This window comes from Glandiceps talaboti, chromosome 3 (genome assembly GCF_964340395.1).
Source record: "Glandiceps talaboti chromosome 3, keGlaTala1.1, whole genome shotgun sequence".
NCBI classification, from domain to species: domain Eukaryota; kingdom Metazoa; phylum Hemichordata; class Enteropneusta; family Spengelidae; genus Glandiceps; species Glandiceps talaboti.
Genome location: NC_135551.1, coordinates 24,037,455 through 24,060,086, shown reverse-complemented (window position 1 = coordinate 24,060,086; position 22,632 = coordinate 24,037,455). Strand labels below are relative to the sequence as shown.

Below are 22,632 nucleotides of genomic sequence, written 5' to 3'. Positions count from 1 at the left end.
AATACAAGCTATTTGCATAGTCTAGCAATTATTCAAATGCGTTTTCTTAAGTTAATTGACTCGATATTGAAGAACTATAATCATTACGACCAAATTCCCTTTCTCCATTAGTTTTCTCTTCGGTAAAATATAGGGTTGTAAATAACAATGCGAGCAAAAGCTGGATATACTTCTCGCATTTTTAGGAACATCATAATATTATGGAGTATATTTATTTAATCTTTTCGCACTTACAATTGACTACCATGCATGTGCTTTCGTTTTTTCACAGATATTTTTACGACCGTGGTTTGCATTGTACTAAGTCAAATGCCATTTCTCCGAACGTGTTGTTTACCTGGAAGATTGCATATTCAATTATGATCTCTTACCACAATGAACTCAGTAAAGTAGTGAGTGTGGTTGGCTGTTTGAGATTCAGATAAAGTGGATGGACAACAGGATATTGATACATCTTGTTTTTATCTAATGGAACGTATTATGATACATACATCCACTCACTCACTCACTCACACACACACACACACACACAATATATATATATATATATATATATATATATATATATATATATATATATATATATATATATATATATATATATATATATATACATACATACATACATACACACACACAAACCCGCCCACCTAAACGCTCGCTAACACACACACACACACACACACACACAGACAGACAGACAGGCAGACAGACAGGCAGACAGACAGACAGACAGACAGACAGACAGCCACACACGCGTACGTAGTACGTACACACATACATTTATTCAAAATATATACTGAGATGTTTGTCTAGCCAGATGACATTTTGTTTCAGATTTTGTGATTTCAAATATACATTAATGAAAAGAATCTCCCAAACGAAAAGTAACTACTATCGCAGTTTTTTTTTGTCAAAATACATCAAAACGACAAAACTCATACAAGTTGCCATAGATAGAATTTTAGCATAAACTTTAAAAACATAACTTTGTAATATTTGTGAGCTAGATGGGACATCGTGTTTAAACCAAGGGAACAATCTCCTTCAATTCATCTGAATTCGGGTTTAGACTTCAACATGAAGCCAGATGATCCAGTGTAGCTCCTTAATACTGTGTCATATAGTCGACGAAGAGCAATATAATTACTCTTGGCACGGTGGATACCTAATCAAACTTGCAAACAAAACATAAAATCTCTGGAATTCGCCTCTTGTATTGGGAAAATAAATCATCGGCGTGAAATAGAATAGGCTGTCATTTAAGTTTTACTTTGAGTTTGAAATTGACACGAATGTGATAATGATGCAATATAGTGCAGTACAGTAGAGTAAAGCACAGCACAGCACATCATAGCACAGCACAGCATAGTATAGTATAGTGCAGTACAGTATAGCATAGTACAGTAGAGTGCAGTGCAGGGCAGGGCAGGGCAGGGCAGTGAAGTGCAGTGCAGTACAGTACAATACCTAATTATACCCAGTATGTTGAGGTGTTAAATACCTAATTAAAATAATTCAATATAATTATAGAAAGACAGTACTAAGGCCAAAAAAATGAATTGTTTCTGGTCAGGGCAGTTTGTCTAAAATGGTACGACGACGCGATTTAAAAAAAAAATTCTCAACAAACTTTTCACTCAGTCAACTATTTATGGCAGTTACTGCAGTTCTTTTTATTTAGTACTTTAGAGCAAGTGTATATGGGACAGATGTCATTTGCTTGTTCATGATTGGCACTGCACTTGTCTTCACTGAAGTAGGGGGGGGGGTATTTTTGTGTTTTTCCCTCAGATCTGCAGACTGCATGGGTTGGACAAACATACACATACATACACACATACATACACACATACATACACAAACACACACACACACACACACACACACACACACACACACACAGACTGGCCAGAAACAATTATTATTTTTTGCCTGAGATACATTTTTGACTCTCTATTACTCTTGCAACCGTACTCTGTGTCGAATACATTGAATGCCATTCCTCTGACTTCACATTACTGTATTAATAATGTGTTTACTTACATGATTAGTAGACTCACTGTCTTTTAATTATAGGACATAATGCAAGGAAACTAGCGTACAGAGAAATTACAGCGACATCTCTAAATACACAATACAGAAAGTAGAATACCATAAATGTGGCTAATAATCTAAAACAAATAACAGTCGTGTTTTCGAAATATATTTTTTCTCTTTCGTTATTTTTTTTATTAAACAGTTCTAAAGGTTTGCTAGTTCCATGTTTAGTTCATAACGTAAGTCTAATCTAATCTGCTAATATACAAATGTTTTGGCATAATTTATTCACAAGAAAACGATTTTAAAAAATCCCCCCCCCCCGAAATCTTTATGCAAAAATATCGCACTGAATAACCGTTGGCGGCGCCTTCTCACTATTCAAGACGCAATGGCGAATATGCGTGGACAATGCTAGCTGCTAGTGAATCAACTTTATGTAGACAGAATTATTCAAATATGAGCAATTTTATATATATGTTGCATCGCTACAGTTTTATTAAAAGATACACCATACCACAAGATACCTGAGATATACGATGAGGTGCATGCTCGAGAGATTTGATTCTGAGTGCGTCTAGGGACACTGAGCTTCTTTTATCATACACCTGGAGGGTCTGAATCAAATTCAAAATGTCATCCGCGCGAATGCAAGTTTCTAATCGTCGTCTTCCACCCTTGCCAGGAAATGCCTGCCAAGCAGTTTTTACGAAGTCGGCGGCCACATCCCAGACACTGCTTGTGACAGGTAAATTGAGATTTTCATCATATTTGAAAAGAAAAAAATCGAAAAAGATTATTCTCGTCGATTGTGACATACGACAGTGCATGGAGTCGATCGGGAACTCGTCTGCTGCACGAGCGGGCGCGGCGCATCGTGTCGTTAATTCGTCACTGGTGTGGGGAGTTATGAGTCTCGTTTTTTGTTATCTTTTCCAGTATTTTCAGTGTTCCATCATTTCTTAAATGTAAAACAGTTAACGCCAAAAGTCTTGATTCAAGTAATTGAAGCGACTGGTTCGATTCGGGTCGGTTCCAAACTTCCATGGCCGGGTCCATGGTCGACCGGTCCAAGTTAGTTGACTTTAGAACTGATACATCATGATGCAGTTTGATTGTGACCTGATTTTGGAAATTTAAAGTGATAATTCTTTCAACTGACGGTGATGTCGTTTTAATTGAAAGTTATTTTGTGATTCCACTCTCAAAACAGTATTTTGTTCTCAAAAATATGGCAAGCTCTTGATAAATGCAATAAAAGTGTCAACAAAAGATTCTCCGCGACAGAATTGTTCACAATCATAAGGCCTAAAAAATAATTGTTTGGTTCTGGTTACCCAACCCCACCTAGTTTTTCACTGCCGACTATAAACTTTTTTTTTTACGTATTTGAGAAAAAATGATAAAATCGTAAACCATTGTGAAGTCTCACGAGAAATAGTGGATGCCAAAACTGACATCAGCTTAAAAAGACAATATAAAACTGTTTTTCCAATCTGTAAATCATAGTGTAATGACTACTGTACATCTGAAGAAATAACATTTAGAAAACAATGGAATACCTGAACTAGACACTCACAGTCACACATGAAAAAAAAAATCTACCTACCCCACCTATTCTAAAATTGAGCGCAATTTGAACCACACAATTTTTTTGAATTAAGCCTGTTCAGACTATTATCTTTTTTTTTACTTTCACAAGGAATAAGTAATCTGACACAAGAGGCAGTCAAAGCATACATGTACAGTAATAGTTGGATTGTTGATGAATACCTTAAAGAAGTTGGACGAACTTATGACAGTGGAGTTGGTATTGAAAGAAGTGGTAAGTCTCATCGTATGATTAAAAAAATTCACTTAATTTCACCCTAAGGATGTCACTGTACATTTACACATGTGAACAATAGGATGATCCTTAACAAGTCGTAAAAGGAACAAGTTTGTGAGTTGTAAGAAAGATGCAGTATTAAGGGATAAAAACATGGAATTCCACAGACTTTTCAATATTATTGAAAAGAAAAGTCTGTGGAATGGGGAACTTGCAATCCAGACTGAGCATGCTTAGACGCAAAGGACTATAGGATTATCTGTGGTTATCGTAATAATACCTAATCTCAGTGGCGCTACTGATAAAATAAGCCTGCCACAATGGTCAGGGTGACTATGAATTGATTATTTGTGGTTACAAACAATAACATTATTGTTTACAATGCTATTGATTAATATTTATCACATTTCCCATGATGCAACATTCGACATGGCAGGTTTGCAAGTTCCATTTAAACTCCGCCCTTTTCAAAATACTGATACACTCTCTTCATATTTTGTAGATCATGTGTCAATATCCTCAATAAGCAGTAGGAGAGATAAGGTGAGTCTTTAGCCACAATGGGCAATATTGTATCTAGCTAAATGAATTAGATCTATGATTTTGGGTGAGTACAAACAATCTTTGACATTAGTTCTGTGATTTTGACATCTTTGGGAAGGACAATTTTATATCTAGCTAGAGTCTTGTACATTAGTTCTGTAATTTTGACATCTTTGGGAAGGACAGTATCATACATAGCTTTACATAATATGAAAAACTAGTAGTCCAATATCTTTGCCTTAGGTTTATAATGTCTGTCAACAAAAAGAGGACATTTGGTAAAATTTACCAAGTTTCCATGCCATATATGATATTTTTTGTGGGCTATGTTGTTACATTGATTATGAAATTTAAGGTGGTCTGGTAGATATCAATAACACACATTCTTGTCATGATGGTTCCATGAAGAAATGTTAATAAAAAACCATAGAAATAGAAAATGATTTTATTTTTATTTTGACACCAGTATGCAAAGTCTCTTCCAAGAGTCACATAACCCCTCATGTTGTTGGTTTAGTAATTGTTATTTATGTTTTAAATCCCATAGTTAGGTAAACTAGGAAGATCAATATCAGATTTGTGTAAGAGCTTAGAAGAACATGAACGACAGGCAGCTGAATTACAACAGTTAGCCCAGGCTATACAGCTAGGTATGTTTTATAACAAATACAGGCTATAGAACTAGGTAGGTTTTGTAAAAAGTACAGACTATGGAACTAGGTAGGTTTTGAAATTAAGTACAGGCTATGGCACTAGGTAGGTTTTGTAAAAAATACAGGCTATGGAACTAGGTAGGTTTTATAACAAATACAACTTCAGCATAATGTTAGGTAGGTTTACAGCAATTACCACAGCATAGAGCTCTATCTAGGTGTACAGCATGTAATTTACAGTTGTGTGAATTCATTTCTTGCTATCTCACTCTGTATTTGACACTTTTTTCATAATCTATATGTACAACACTGCCACCTAGTGGTCAATATTGTTTAACTTTACACTTTTGTTTTTATTGTCTGACACAGCTGCTAATGCTGATGATGTGAAATTGTATATAGTGGATGGAAGACATGTAAGTTGAATTAGTGAATATCTCTGCTTGATAATTATTTTCTTATCAAACATCATGCTTTTTGAACAAGATTTATTTTACTGAAATGGGTGGATGTACTGCTGACTAGAGACGTGTGTTGACACATTCAAATCGTTTTTGGAAATTATTATTGTCTGACATCATTGCTGATTCCTAATTTTTTTTAAAGACGACTGCTTTCTACTGGACTTTGATATAGCATTCAAATTGCCTTATCGAAAAATGTATGACACTATTAACAACCTTACCAAGAGCAAAGTTGTCACAAGTTTGCAACATGTTTTACCAAAAAATGTTATAAGTCCTATGTCTCTGTATTTTCTCCCCTCTAGGACTTATATCTTTGTATAGAAGACTCAGAAAGGTAACTATGCTGTATTAATGAATACATATTTACCAGTGATTACTTGCATCAGTATATGTAGTTGATGTGTGGTTGTTATTGCTAAGAGTTGGCTTGTGTAACTCATCAACCAAATAGTGCATTTTTTTGTTTGTAATGCATAATATTATCTGACTTCTGTTTTCCTTCCCAGCAATAGTGAGCTGATTTTAAGTGGGCCAGTAGAATCTGGCAGCACTGTGTCAGCCTACGTGGGTAGAACCAAAGAACCACTTATAGCAAATGACATTTTAGGTGTAAGTATAAAATGTATGTACATGTAACTCTATAAATGTGCACAGAAAGACATGATTTCTCTTAGTGAAAGTGAAATACAAACTAAGTTTTTGAACAAATTGGTAGATATTGACATCTGATTAATGTAAAGTGGAATTCAAAAGTGTATGTTGATCAACAGTATGTTCTCGCTCTAATTAGAAAGACACAATTTTTCTTGTGAGTCAAACTAACAAAAATGGGGTTTTCTTATGAGTCACCACATAGTAAGGAAGAGGGCAATTAGCATCAGCTTTTTGTCAGTTGCAAGAGATTGTAAAAAGTCAAAATGACCAAAAAGGGGTTTTCTGGTGAGTCATCACATAGCAAGGAAGAGGGCAACATCAACTCTTTGTGAATTGCAAGATTTTGCTGTGTTATAGAGGCATGTCATATGCTTAGAGAGGGCACACTGCTGATCAATATATAACTCATTTTTCACCAGGATGAAAGGTTCCCTGAAGGTACTGGAATTATCAACAGTAAAGCCAAGTCAGTCATCTGTGTTCCAATTGTACAAGCTAATGGTTCATTGATAGGTAGGTAGGCATTTTAGACTTTATATCAGAAATCAATCAATCAATCAAATTTGTATAGCACTGATTTCCAGAGCAATGTTCTGTTCAGTAGCACTGAATGACTACAGCACACCATAGGTTTTGGTGAACAAATAAGTCTTCGGTTTTGTTTTGAAACAATCCAATCTGGAGGCTTGGTGAATGTCAAGTGGCAAGGAGTGTGAATTCCATAGTTTTGGGGCGACATTATGAGAATGAACGACCAGTCACCTCCATGGGTGGAGTCATGTGGAGTCATGATGGATGAATGGTTAGCGTGACCGGCTTGGAATCTACAGGTTGCAGGTTCGAGCCCTGTCGCTGCCTGCTGTCTGTTTCTGAGTGGCTAAAGTCCTTGGGTAAGATTTGAACCACGACTGTGCCTCAGTCAACCCAGCTGTATAATTGGGGACCTGGTAGGGTGTAGGTTGCAATGTGAAGGCTTTAATCCTATGCGCTTAAATGGCTGCAATGGATTGTATGCTCCCCGGGGAGTTGAGGAAGACTAAAGGGCCGTTGTGCCATTCTGATCCGAGCCAGGATAATAATTGTAAAGCGCTTTGAGCATGGCATGGGAAAGCGCTATATAAGAACCCAACATTATTATTATAGGTGACTTGTCTGTAATCTGTTGTTGGAAGCAGATTCTTGTTTGTAGAACATAGAATACAACTCGGCGTGTGTGGCCGGAGAAGATCATGATGATATATTTGTCATCTACTCTCAGTATTCTTATAAAACATTAAGACTATTATGACTGGTATTTAGGCAAAATTTTAAAAAAATGTTTGTTTCCGATAACATGACTTCAGAAAATAAATAATAGGGTAGGTAGGAGTGTTTTATTTTATTTTACTTTATTTTTTTTTAAAAATTACTCCGCCCCAAAGATAAGATACTTGTAGGTCACAATACTTTTGTGAGAGTTTGATGAGGTGTAAAGTAACTAAATGAAGACAATTATAAGTTTAAGTAGTTTAAGTAGATGAACATAATATGCAGATTGTACAGATACAGTCTAAAAAGACCTGGTTTCTCTCTGGAATACAATTTTTTAAGGTATATATATATATACAGAAATAGAATTAAATTGTTACCATTTTACCTTTTTTGCATGCCAGAAAAATGTTTAGGGTCGGGGGTATACACTATGGTTGGTCGGGTTATTGGAAACACACTATTGTTTTTGTTTGGCCTCACTTAAGGCTTTTTATTTTAATTTTGGAGGGGTACCGTCCCTACTTAGTGTATATCACCAGGGATAACCATAAAGATGTCATTTACCTGGTTAAAGGGAAACAAAGGAGAGGAATTCCAAGGATAAAAGTTTGATTGCATTAATAAAGTAACTAACACAAGGCTTGAAGATCTCAGAATGATATGGCACAATAACCAAACTTGTTGGCATGGCTTTGATAAGATATACTCAGCCATATTCAAAAGCAATCAAAGGCTGATTTAGGTATATTTTTTTTTTTTGCTATCATTCACATAATTTTGTGACAAGACACAGTTTCATATATCTCAAAGCTATCTTTTCTCCTTTAATAGGAATAATTGAATTAACTCGTAACTATGGTAGTCAACCTTTCAATGAAGGCACATTAGAGGTGAGTACAATAAAATGGTGATAAAACTGTAAACATAAATATTTTCACAACTACCAAAATCTTTGATTTTATAGTCTTCAGCTAGTTCTTAAAGACTAACCTTATTACTAATCACAGGCCTGATACATTGTGTTCATGTACAAGAACACATTTAAGTCACTACTATTTTTGCATTTTTGCTTTCCAGTGAAATAAGCAAAAACTTCCTGGTTTACAGGACTTCATGGTATGTTCTGTTTTAGATATTGAAAAAATCATTGAAAAAAATATTGATAAAATCATTACAAAACTGATTTGATTATAATATAGCTTTGACATGATGTCTCAAAAGATGTACTCTTTTAATTGTATTTTATGTGTGAATTCTGTACATGGCAAGAATGGAGTAATTCCATGACTACTATATATTTTGTATTTGCAGATGGTGTCTACATTTCTAAAATGGGCTGGACTTACAGTTGAGAAAGTACAGGTAATTGTAAACTGGAATTTATATTTCTTGTCCCAACAAACGGCCTTTTTTAAATATTGTATATGTGCATACATGCATATTAAGATATCAGGAAGGTACCACTTTCATAAATGATAAATAGAACAATCAGTAATGCATTCTTGATATACCTTACTTGATAACTTAAATTTTTCTTGTTTCTATATTTATATATTTGCAGATTTGCAAAGGTTTGATGAAACAAAGGGAACTGAATGACTTTCTGTTGGAAGTTTCTCAGTAAGGACTGATTTATAGAATTATACTAGAGGTAGCTGACGCTAAATGTTTTAAGACATAATGAGTCGGTCATGGTAATAAAGCCAAGTTTCATCCTTTGTGTGTGTGTGTTCCAGCTTAAAGTAGATGTGATGTATCACTTTCCTTTGATGCTCTCAAGACAAGGGCTACAAATTAAAAAGGTTCCGCCTTCAAAAGTTGTTTGTCATTGAATGGTGTACATAAGTCACTCATTGAATCCACTTAACAAATGGAACCGTTAGATAAAAGGGACTGGGATTACATACATGCACATTGTATACTGGATAATATATATGAAAATAACTTGAAACTATTACCTGTTACACAAACAATACATCATGTTTTATTTTGTATAATGTGACACTTAACCATAGACAATACTATTGTCTATGACTTAACTCACAATGGTATATTAATAGAAATGTCTTTTTTCCACCTAGGGTTATCTTTGATGATATTGTTGCTATGGATACCTTAATAGAACACATAATGGTAAGTTTCATATTTTCACATCTTGCACTATAATTAACCTGAACTTGTGACTCAGAGGGTGTGAACAGTGTGAACAGATAACCATCCTGTTCACTTAGAAGGATAACCCTAATATCCATGCTGTGAATCACTCAGAAGGATATCAGATAGCCATCCTGTTCACATGAAAGGATAACCTAAATAGCCATACTGTTAGTCACTCAGAAGGATATCAGATAGCCATCCTGTTCAGGTCATGTACATGTGCGACGTGCCATATATTATTATCTGTTTGGGTTGACATGCTTTGAAGATGATGAGATCACATACAGGCTTGGCTATGGAATAGTATGTTTGGCATACCATGTTGAGTAATTGTACACAGTGTGTGAACTTAAGGGAAAATGACTACTGGTCATAAGGACCGACATGTAGCAAATACTGCTGGTCCTTAAGGAAAACTGCTGGTCCATACTCAATGCAGTTCACGTTCACGACCTATATTTATATACCCTCCATTTACAGATTAAATGATTTTGAACTTTAATATGATACAACATATCTTTAGATATACTAAAGTAAAAGAGAGTACAACGAATTGTTCACTATCCACTATTATTTCATAAAATTTCCACTCACAGAGTCAACAAATAACTTGGAAGTAAATTTTGATTCACTACCAAGCAATATTTGACTCTATGAGTAGAGATTTTCATTTGTAACTATGAACCCAGAGACTATGAATATTCATTCTCGCATAATCTGTTCCTATAGACTATAGTGCTCTGAGACTGAATGTATTCATTACACCATAGAAATACATATCCATAGATTGTAGATAATATGGGTGAATGAATCATTAAATATGCATTATCTGCAATCTCTAAGAGATCACAGTCCTCTCCTTCCTCTCTGTACGATTCACTAAATTCTGAATCACATATCCAAAGTCATATTCATCGTCTGTGGCAACAGCTGATGTAGCTTTCCAACTCTTAGCGAAAGTAGACTCACAACTTCACCATGGCAGAAAGTTTTGTCGCATAACTATCCCTCTTGAAAACTGTGTATTCACTTTATTTCAATTTCCATCCACAAAAGTGACACGGAGCGGTTTCGTCTTCCTTCAAATATGTACTGAAGCCTCCCCCCCCCCCCCATAAAGCCCTACCCGTATACCATACAGTGGTGTATTGAGTATAGTCTCTGACTCGACTGTTTGTGTAAGAAATCTGACCATGATGAAGAGAACTATGGCTAAACATGTCTTACAATGCAAGTTTTTTTGACGTGGGAGCGTGATATGGTAACTGTACTATATGTACTATAATGTGTCATCCACTATATGTACCCGTGTTTGGCATGATGCAGTAATTTTCCAGATAAAACAGTGGCAACAAAAATGCAACATTTCTAAGTTTATACGTTGATTATAACATGACAGGACGTACATTATCATATGAATCAAATTGAAAGCAATCAGACAACGTATTTTTTTTACTGTTTTACAAAAAAAAACTATCGTACTGAAGATATTTTACGAAGTGTACCTGCCTTCTTTATTAGTTAAAACGCAATTTTCAGAGTAGTTTATATGCTTTCCGTCAGTTTGTTTTGATCATGGCCACACACATGGGGAGCTCCGGTAAATTGATCGGGAAACCCGCTAACATTTACCGGCTTTAATACCAGCCTTTAAACAACAGTGTCTGTTTAAATTCGTCTTCTTCTTCGGAAGCTCATTGCTGCCTTCTAAATATCGCCACATACTTTATAAATACAAGGTGGAACTGTCTCAAACACGTTAAAAGTTTCATACACTTAGAACAGTAAACTTTACAACAATTACTATATCATGGTGGGAAAAGACGCATGCGCTGAATGCGTAAAATGGGTCTGAATGTCTAAGACGTTCTGATTAGTCAAGACACAAATAATTGGAGAAATTCGGTCAATCATGTGTTTGCTAACATAATTTCATAAAGTAAATGCTGTATGCTACGTTATATGTAGACATGATATCAACATTGACAACAACACGTGGCGAGCTAGCTCTGTGTTGCTTGACTTGAACGAGACGATGTCGAGAGTAAAATAGGTAACACAAGATCAGATTCATGTAGGTGAAATTGGATATATCTTTGAATAAATGTCATTATTTACTCCAAATTTCAGTCGGTCATAAGGACCGATACGTTGTTGTAATTCTGAAAAACTGTCGGTCCGAACAGATATCTGTTGGTCTCGGGCCGAAGGACCGGTGTTAATTTCGCACGCTGATTGTACACAGACTTATATTGACAGTAGGAGATTTGATGTGTAAAAGGTATCTGTATTTGGTGTCTTACTACTTATTATTTATGTCCTGTTTTGTACATACGTTGGGTACTGACCTCCCTTGGAATTATTATAAATGTAGAGAATTCTGTAAACTGACATGTGTACAAAAGGTGCCAGCTGGTATATATTATGTTGACCCATATTATATGTGAATTACAGTAAATAAACAAACAGCTTTCATTTTTATCAGATTTTTATGAGTTTGGTGACTGTTAGTATGTAAATTATACAGATTCTTATAACATTTTCCTTATTTTTCCAAGACATTTGCCAAAAACCTTGTGAATGCAGACAGGTGTGCACTGTTTCTAGTGGACCAAGCTCGCAATGAGCTGTATGCAGATATGTTTGATGAGGGAAAGGACAGTGGAGGAATGCCGGTTTTCAGTAAAAAGAGACAAATTAGGTAAAGTAAAAGTATTTATATATGTATTTATACTTGTAGATTTGTTAAGCAGAAATCACATCATCAGAATAGACTCAGAATATGTTTTACAAAGTGATGTACAATGAAGCTAACATGTATTCAATATGAAAAGTGTCATAGTTACATGATTCAGGCCTCAATGTATGTTCTGTGGCAGATATCTGTACATGGAAAGGGTAGTCTACACATAAATAAATACATTTTTAAGTTTTTGTCATTTCGCTTCTATAGGATGTCATAATTTTGGTGTTTTTTCTTTTGGGTACTTTGCAGGAAAAATATCTAAAATACTCAGTGACAAGTTTTGGAAACAATGGCATGCCTTTGGCCTTCTGAGAAGATGCTAACACACATGCATGCACATTCCACTGTCTCCCAAATTTGAATGTGTTTTTAATGCGTAACTGAAAACAACTCCCTTCATGTCGTTATATGTAAGCCTGCACTATTACACTCCCTTGCACATGCGCATTCTAGCATGCAGCTAAATTTGTCTATTTTTAGACGTATTTAGCAGGTGAAATTAGTTTAATGTCATCATGAAACAATCAATTAATGACATAAACTTTGGGATCAAATTGAAGAGAGACAACTCCATGTTATTATAGTAACATTTGTTAAAAACATTTAAACGTGTTTCAATTTGAAGTCAAAGTTATGTACCCATCATGGCTACAAATAAACATCTACTTGTGCCTGACTACAGTTGCTGGACTGACGCTTTCTTTATCTAAAAACCAAATTTCAAACTGCCTCATTTGTTTCAGGTTTTCACTGGAGAAGGGCCTAGCAGGTTTTGTAGCTAGAACTAGTGAAGTATTAAATATTCCTGATGCCTATGCTGACCCTAGGTTTAACAGGTTAGAAATGTTTACCATGTATGTATACTGCCCAGGGAGTTGAGGAAATATAAATGGCTATTGTGTCATCATGTCCGTACCAGGGTAATTATTGCTTGTGCCTGGGGAGCTTTCTGGAGGACAGGTGCATTATTAATACCCTTCATATTATCATTATTATCTGAAAAACCATTTATAACCATTTTCAAAATAAATAATTTTCAATAGCAAATATTTGAGACCCTTGTTTTGTGGTTGTATTCAAAGTGTGCTCAAATGAATTTAAACACACAGTGTGGCCTATGATTTGCTCTTGTAAGCTACATTCGAAATTTGCTTAAAAATACTAGTACACAGAAAAAAAGATGCATTGGAATAGAATAGCTAAAAAGCTTATCGTGCCCGCACATGTTTTGATTTCACCATATATTCAGAGAGGTGGACAAGAGGACTGGTTACACTACCCGTAGTCTGCTGTGTATGCCGATTGTCAGTAGGGGAAGTGTTCTTGGTGTAGTACAAATGGTCAACAAGATAGATGCTCCAGCTTTTACTTATGCAGGTGAGTTTTAGGGGAAGTGTTGTTGGTGTAGTACAAATGGTCAACAAAATAGACACTCCAGGTTTTTCTTATGCAGGTGAGTTGTAGGGGAAGTGTTCTTTGTTTGGTATACTCATTTGTAGCCATCTCTCAGACAGTACAGGAAAGCTAGTTGCCCCATGCCATGTCATGAAAACTTTTTTCACAACATTAGATATCTGACAGCTTTTATCCATTTCAAGTGAACATGCTCTTGTGGAATGATTTTTGTTGTTCAAATTGAATTACACTAGAGAATATCATTTGTTATGATTAAGACAATCTTGTATATTTTACATTCTACAGATGAATGTAACTTTAGAATGTTTGCTGTGTACTGTGCAATTGCTCTGCATTATTCAAAGGTAAGTGTGGGTTGAAACAAATATTTTGAGATTAAACTGATTTAAGGCATCAATTTTCGATTGCCTATGAACCCCCCCCCCCCCAGTGAAATGTTTACGTTACTCACTGATAATGGTTCTTAGCATCCTCCAAAGTTGTAAAATGTACTTAGTGTATTGAATAACCATGTTTGATATGTTTGATAAGCCAAATTATTAAATTGCAACAGTTGTCTGAGCAAATATTTACATTATTGATAAAAAAACTTTTTCCAATAATGAACTCTGGCATGATGGAAAAAACCCAAAATCAGTGTGCTGCAGTTAGAACTTTGGATGGGAAAGAACACAGTGATCAAGATTTAACATGTCAACAAACAAAAAGCACTGCATTTGGACATGCGTATTGTATGAACCACTGAACTTTAAATGTCTGTGAAACATAAATTAGCAGTTTTCTGAGCTTAACCCTTGACCACACATTGGCGTGATGCTTCTAAGGAGGCAGTGCCAAATTACTTAATAGATCCACATTATAGTCTTTACTGTAGGATTACAAACTAAGACATTCAATGATAGATGTATGGTATTAATACATTCTATCTCCTATACGTTAGATCTACAGTGCTATCAGACACTCTGAGGGTCTCTTGAAGGTAGCTTTTGATAAATTATCCTATCACACTGTGTCTGCTGAAGATGAGAAGGATTGGTTAATGAGGAACATTAAAGTAAAGCTACCTAATGACTTTGATCGGTAAGATTCCCCGCTTTCCCATACTTTTATTAGGTTTGTGTACACTACATAAAACTTTCACACAAATGCATAAGAATCATTCAGAAAATGTAAGGTGTAGTGCACTCTCCAGGCAATGATCTTGATGTTAAAGTTTAGTGAATCAGTCCTCATGTTCCAAAGTGGCCATGCAATTGGCTTTCATGCTGGTTGTTAGCCCCCTTAAACACTGCCAAGCAGAGGCTGGCTAGCAATGGCTTTCATAGTTTAGGTCTATGTGACTGTATGGTTCCTATCTGTGTTCAGATGATTTTACATTTTACACTGTCTTGCAATCTTTGTTTTAACAAGACATAAAAAGCAGATAGTGTTAGTAGCATCACTTTTCATGGCCCTGACAAAGACTTACTTTACTTTGATTTAGTTAAATTCATAAATAAATTATGTCTCATTGCAGTTACATTTTTGATTATACATCTGTGAGCAGTAGAGGACTATGCCCTTTATTCATTGCCACCATTCATGACTTGTTTGGTGAAGCCTGGTAAGTATCTCTTTAGTATGAATAGTTTTAATTACTGTTAATATCATAATATAATAAAACACCATAGTTTCTAAGATAACAATTATAATGATTCATTAATGATGAAGACTTGTGCACTGTAACACTGCTGTGAATTGATAATCATTTGATAACACCAGATAACAGGTCTGATCCTGTCCAGACTCCAGGCATATATATACACAGTCATCTACATATATGTATACATGTGAAGTCCCTCCTCCTCAAACCTGCCTTATTATCCCATGACCTGCAAGTATTTATTGGAATCCTACATAAAAGAAAGTAGAAGGGTTCAACTTGTGTCACCAACAAGTAAAATTAGATTAGATTAGAATACTTTATTAACCATAATGAGTAATTTTAAATACGATGTATGTTGTTAAAAATATAAAAACAACTAACAAGACAAAAACATACATGCAGATATAAATGTAGAACAATACGATACGACATAATCATGATAAAAATGATAAACATATAAGCCTTCAAAAATTGAGCTGCTATGGCTTTGTTATTTCCATTAATTCATATTATTTAATGTTATCCGTAATAAAATATTGTGTTATTTTAGATATTGATGAAATTATTCCCTGCTGGACAGGAATTGCGGTTTGATAGATTTTAGTACTTTGATAAGTGACACTAAAGAAATACACCAATGAAGTAGTGTTTCAGTTCTGAGTAACCTATATTAATGTATATTTGTACAGCTTTGACACTTCCAAGTTGGTACGCTTCACTCTCACTGTAAGGAAGAATTACCGGAATGTTCCCTACCACAACTGGTGGCATGCATTCAACGTTGCACACTGTATGTATCTCATACTTAAAGGAAAACCAGATTTGTTCACTGGATTGGAGGTATGAAACATTGATATGGAATATTGTATAGGGATAACAAGTGGAATTGCATGATTTGTAATAGTAGCCTCTTTGTTGGACTATGCCCAAAGCACCTGAGGGCTGGAGGTGTTGTCACATGTATGATGGTGCATATACAAGTAAATAATATTAGTAGTAAAATTTTGATAGCAAATTATAACCTCTTTGTTTTCTCCTGTTTAAAGTAAATGTGACTTGATTAGGTCAAAATTGAATGATCACCCAGACATAATATATCATTTTCATTTAGAAACACTCTTAAATTTCAACATCAAATGGAAGCAAATTTTTCAGCACGTATCACGCTATCCTTCTAGACAAATATTTTCCTTCCTGTTTATTGCAATATTTTGTGTTTCAAGAATGGTTGGGTAAAGTAGTCAGTGAAAACATAATGCTGAAAATGAAGGCATTTCCATCAAAAGAATCCAGATTCTTACATGCACATATTGTTACGAATAAATTCCATATAAGTATTCCAGATTGTTACGTGTGTATATTGTGGTTATAAATAAATAAAGATGTTAAGATAGTGGGAGGAGATAATGATAAGGGTGGTGATGCTGGTGAGAGCAGTTTCGAAGAATAAGAAGATGATGATGATGATGATGATGACGACGACGACGACGACGACGACGAAGATGATGATGATGATGATGATGATGATGATGATGATGATGATGGGATTATTTTGTTTTCTTGTAGCGACAAGCCTTGATGATAGCATGCATTTGCCATGATTTGGACCACCATGGCTTAACTAACCAATTTATGCTTAAATATGAAACCCCACTAGCCTCATTGTACTCAACATCAATAATGGAACAACACCACTTTAATCAAACTGTGACCATACTGCAGCAAGACGGACACAATCTCTATGATCATCTCTCTTCTGATGAATACAAACAGGTGAGTGGGACAAGTTGTTATTGTGAGAAATGAGGGGGACAAAGTTATTGTGAGAAATGAGGGGGACAAAGTAAGTTACTGTGAGATGTGAGGGGGGGGGGCAAAGTTATTGTGAGATGTGAGGGGGATAACATTATTGTGATAGGTGAGACAAAGGGATGTTATTGTGACAGGCAGAGAGGGACAAACTTGTTATTGTGACAGGTGAGAGGGACAAACTTGTTACTGTGACAGGTGAGACAAAGGGACAAAGTTCCCAGTTCCACAATTTAAACAAGATAGGTGTTCATGTTACAGTTTCTCACACTTTTGTGGTGCTCACTAGTTACTATAATTTACTGCAAGTATGTGTATATCCTTACTAAAGCTTGCAATATGTAAATAATACTAAAGTGTTTTATCTTTTGGTGTATATTCCATAGGTATTGGGATATATCCGTCATTACATCCTTGCAACTGACTTGGCTAATTTCCTACCAAATCAGAGAGATGTGGCACAACTGTGTCTAGATGAAAGCTTAAATTTGAACAACATAGAACACAGGTGAACAAGTCATGCAACTACATACATGCACTTATCAACTATGGATTATATTTTACAATATATGACAATAGTAAATTTATATATATATATATATATATATATATATATATATATATATATATATATATATATATATATATATATATATATATATATATATATATAAATTTACTATTGTCATATATTGTAAAATATAATCCATATTTAATATATATATATATATATATATAATATATATATGTATATATATAAACTATTGATCATATTTTATATATACTAGTATATATATATATATATATATATATATATATATATATATATATATATATATATATATATATATATATATATTGTATATATATATCATAAAACAAAAACTGGTGAGACATCAGTTTCATGTCACATGAAGCCTTTTCATGAAACTGAGTACTAGTATGTCAATAATTTGCTTCCCAGACTAATCTATCTTACTATCTAATCTTCAGTCAACAATTGATTTTAAGCCACAAAGTTTCACTGTATCATAAATGATATTTCCTTTAAATTTCATAATTTTTTCCTAATACAAGGAATGAATATATTTCTAAGACTTAAAAAAAATTTCATTACCCAGCTAATCATCAGCTTCTGTGAAACTGTTAAGTTTATCATCAGTGCATTCAGTTTTGGATGTTAAATTATATTTCTTTTACAAAAAGCTTAAAGAAGTATAGTTGGCAATACACTACAGCTTTGATTTTATGATTCCATGCTGTAAGAACTTAGAAATCTGTTTCCATGTTTTCAGGGGCAAATTGCATGCCTTAATGATGACAGCATGTGATTTATGTGCTGTGGCAAAGTCTTGGCCAGTTCAGCGCAAAACAGTGGCTAAGATCTATGAGGAATTCTATGCACAGGTATGTTTGCCATTACAAAGAACTCAAAACCGTTTTTCCATGTTTCTAGGAGTAAAGTACAAACCATTATGATGACAGCGTGTGATTTGAATGCTGCGGCAAAATTATGGCCTGTTGCCAGAAAAATCGTGAATGAAATCTATAAGGAATTCTATACACAGGTAGGGCTGCCGGCTGTGATGCAGTGGACTACTTTAGTTTTCATGGAGTGTAATTTCCAATGAAATGCTTTTATTGAGTTATCATCATTGTAAACCATAGTCTATTTTTCGGCACCATCTAAGTGGAAAAATATGGTCTGACTTGAGAGAATGCGAGTTATATGCAGATTGTGAAGTACAAGAAAACTCTGTCAGTGGCCTTAGAATCTTGCAAGATGAGTAGATTATCGAAGAAATAGAAATTTTATAGTTTCTCCAAATTAGAAAATAAACTCTTTCATACGCTTCTTCTTGAAACTGTTTTTGTGTAAGCTTTAATTTATAATATTTATTGTAAGGCGTAAAAAAAAATTGTGTGGTTCTGATTACATTCAATTTTAAAATAGGTGAGGAACATAGATTTTTTATTTTATTTTGTCATTTTTTTGTCATGTGTCAGTGTCTAGTTCAGGTTTTCCATTGTTTTCCAAATGGTCTCTGTGCTATTTATTTCTTCCTATCAGATGTACAGCCATTACAGATTAGAAGAATAGTTTTATTTTGTCTATTTAAGTTGACGTCAGTTTCCGCACCCATTATTTCTTGCAAGACTTCATGATTTTCCTGATTTTATTATTATTTTTCTCGAATACATAAAAAAGTTTAGGGTTGGCATGAACAACTAGGTGAGGTCGGGTAACCAGAACCAAACAACTTTTTTATATAGCCTAAAGTAAAACTTATGATAAAGGCTGTCTACAGCTATGATGACAATACTTTTATTATATATAGAACTTTAGAATTTGCTTCCATTGCCAGTTTAGTATTTGATATGTACTGTCTTTAAACTTATTTTGGAACAATCCGAGGCTAGATGTGGCCTTTTCACTAATATACAAACCGTAATATGTTCTCTACACAGAAACTGTGTTTGTTTTAACAAATTTTCTTTACCTGCTAGGGCGATGAGGAAAAGAAAAGGGGTGAGCAGCCACTGCCAATGATGGACCGAGAAAATGAAGACAACTTGCCAAAAGATCAGGTAAACACATTAAAATGCCAATCTTTCCACAATAAAATGATTCCTGCTTTTCATTAGTGTTCATATTTTTAAAATTGTAGAAGCTAAATATACTTTTCCTTTACTAATATGCATATTAAGTTCATAATTAAATATCTTATCCGTAAAGGAAAGCAGAAATAGATTATTTCATTGATGTACCACCATTATGGATTGCTATACCTTGTCTAAGCATTGCAATGTAATTGTAAACATGATCTGAAACTAAGTGGTACAATAACTATGTTCTTCTAATGGCGGTAAGTCAGTTATGTCTACCTGCATTCACAATTTTACCAGGGTTCCTAATCAATTTATGCAATTTTTACCAGATTTCTTCTCTCTGTTATTGAAGTCCCCAAACCTTAGCTAAAAATTTATGGTATAATGGTAATTCCTCTCCTTTCCAAACTTTCATCATCTCTTACATAAATTTACATTACAGGTGAATTTCATCAAAATCTTTTGTTTGCCATTGTACACCACACTTGCTGATATATTACCACACACAGCTCCTCTACTGCAGAACACCAAGTAAGTGTATATATACTAAGCCACACTCAAACTTTGTGTTGATGATATATAATAGGGAACTTGCAAACCTGCCATGTTGAATGTTGCATCATGGGAAATGTGATAATAAATACTAATCAAATAGTATTGTAAACAGTAATGTTACATTGTTTTTAACCACAAATGATCAATTCATAGTTGCCCTGACCATTGTGGGAGGTTTATTTTATCGATAGCTCCTGATGAGGTATTACGATAACCACATATGATCCCATAGTCCTTTGCATCTGAGCATGCTCAGTCTGTATTGCAAGTTCCCTATTGTACATGAATGTGATCTTTAAAATGCTTGTACTCTTTATTGTATATATCCATGATTGATTATGAAAACTTTTGTATGTCGTGTACTCTCATCTTTCTTGAACTAAAACTCTAATAATCTTCTGTTTAATTATTATTAATGAGCTTTATTATAGACTCTAAGTCGAGAGAATAACAGAAACACAACCCAAAATCACTGCTTTGCAATTCTCAGTACCTGAAATAGAATATCGCTGCCTAGGCACATAAAAATAACCAACACTCAATTTCTTGGCCGACACATAACTGTCGCCCCACACGCATTTCTATAGTATAGGCATTCATGAGAGTAAGTTGACCTTCTTATTCTATTTTGAGCCTCTAGCATGAAAGCTATTGCAGGTACTGGTTATTAATGTGCTATCCATTACTCAACCGAGTGGAATATTGTTACTAGTGAATAATACGATGTACCCATGTAGATATGATTTCTATGTGTTTTGTGTATTTCTTATCAGGGACAATATGCAACAATGGCAGCAGTTGGTAGATGGCAAGAATTCAACTATGTGGGAAATTGAAACATCCAGGGTTGCGAAGAATAACACCAGTTAGTTTATTCCCTGTTGGAATTGTCACATTGATAGGCTTATTGCATGACAAGTACCATTAATTAGCATAACTGTACCGTTTGGTATGATGGCTGAGAATATCAACCGAAAGATTCTTAGCAAATAATAAGTTGAGGTGAAAACCAGATGTTTGGTGTAATGTACCATACACAGTAATAGAAAGTTACAGCCAGTTTCATCAGACTTTGCCAAAACTGTGTACCATATACATAGTTCTATCTTGACATCATTAACCGAGGACAGCATTTCAGACGTACTGACTTATTACAATTGAAAATAAAATATGATTTAATGTAACTCATTGTTATCACTCACACATTACACATACCAAACTTCAATGGTAATAATATTATATTACGTTATTTGCATTTTGTGTTGTAATGAGTATGTCTAAAGTTTTGTCATTATCTACCCATTATTATACATAGTATCAAATATAAAAATGTTAGTTGCAGTTCTGGCAATGCTTGCCGAAATTGACTGCATAGTATGTAAATATATTATCATTCTGTTTCTCTTCTATGCAAATTTTTAAATTTTACCAATGATATATGTTGTCTTTTATAGGAAACTTGTAAAAAAATATGAAATTAGATATATGCATAAATCTGTATTGCCAAATGTTATTCAATGTTTACCATTGTAATGCAAATATATTACAAAGGAGAGGCTTGTAAATTTTATCTTTGAATTAACATTAAATTTCAATAATTCATATCTTTTTTGAGAGATTTCTCTATATTTTTGTAATGATGTTCTGCTTCACTGGCAATAATGCCCATATTTGCTCTTAATTAATTAAGTAATTGTACTTGTGGTAACATGAACCAGTCTTCATTGAATCATCAATGTTTCAACTTACAATATTGCTGCTATTCGACATTGCTAAGGTCATGAAATAAAGTGATGTACATATATGGACTGCAGCATCTGACAGTTGTGCCAGATTTGGTTGGAACCAGTCCATGGATTTCAGCATTTTACATTAACACATTAACACTCATTTGTCCTTGAACACAGATGTCAAGGTCAAAAGTCTCATTATGAAGCTCATTATGGAAAGCATGGGTGTAGACACTCAAATGAGGTCTCTATTAAACTTCAAGAACTGGTGACAAAACATAAATATTTCTGATACATATGGCTGTCATTTGACCAATATCATAAAGGTCAAGAGTCAAAGTGATATGCATAAGCAGACTATAGTACCTGACATTTGTGCCAGGTTTGGTTGAGATCAGTCCATGCCTACCAGATGTAGGTTGTAAGGCTCTGATATTTAGTGCAGTGCAAATCACAAGAATTGCAAAACTAAGATCATTTCTAATGGCATTTTTCACAATACATTTACATGGACAAAAAAAACTCAGA

The 22,632-nt window shown here is 34.4% G+C and overlaps 1 protein-coding gene across 1 annotated transcript; it reads left to right on the top strand.

Moving 5' to 3' along the window:
• Positions 1-2,673: 2,673 nt before the first annotated feature.
• On the top strand, positions 2,674-22,376 carry LOC144433248 (cAMP and cAMP-inhibited cGMP 3',5'-cyclic phosphodiesterase 10A-like). The gene is made up of 26 exons (XM_078121557.1): positions 2,674-2,788; positions 3,743-3,865; positions 4,371-4,411; positions 4,959-5,061; positions 5,434-5,480; positions 5,834-5,865; positions 6,038-6,140; positions 6,605-6,698; positions 8,268-8,326; positions 8,748-8,798; positions 8,998-9,056; positions 9,518-9,569; positions 12,152-12,294; positions 13,083-13,175; positions 13,589-13,716; positions 14,041-14,099; positions 14,696-14,835; positions 15,272-15,358; positions 16,090-16,240; positions 16,967-17,173; positions 17,596-17,717; positions 18,505-18,616; positions 19,718-19,798; positions 20,262-20,350; positions 21,148-21,239; positions 22,282-22,376. The coding sequence occupies exons 1-26, from the start codon at positions 2,674-2,676 to the stop codon at positions 22,374-22,376; spliced, it is 2,478 nt and encodes an 825-aa protein (XP_077977683.1).
• The last annotated feature ends 256 nt before the right edge of the window (positions 22,377-22,632 follow it).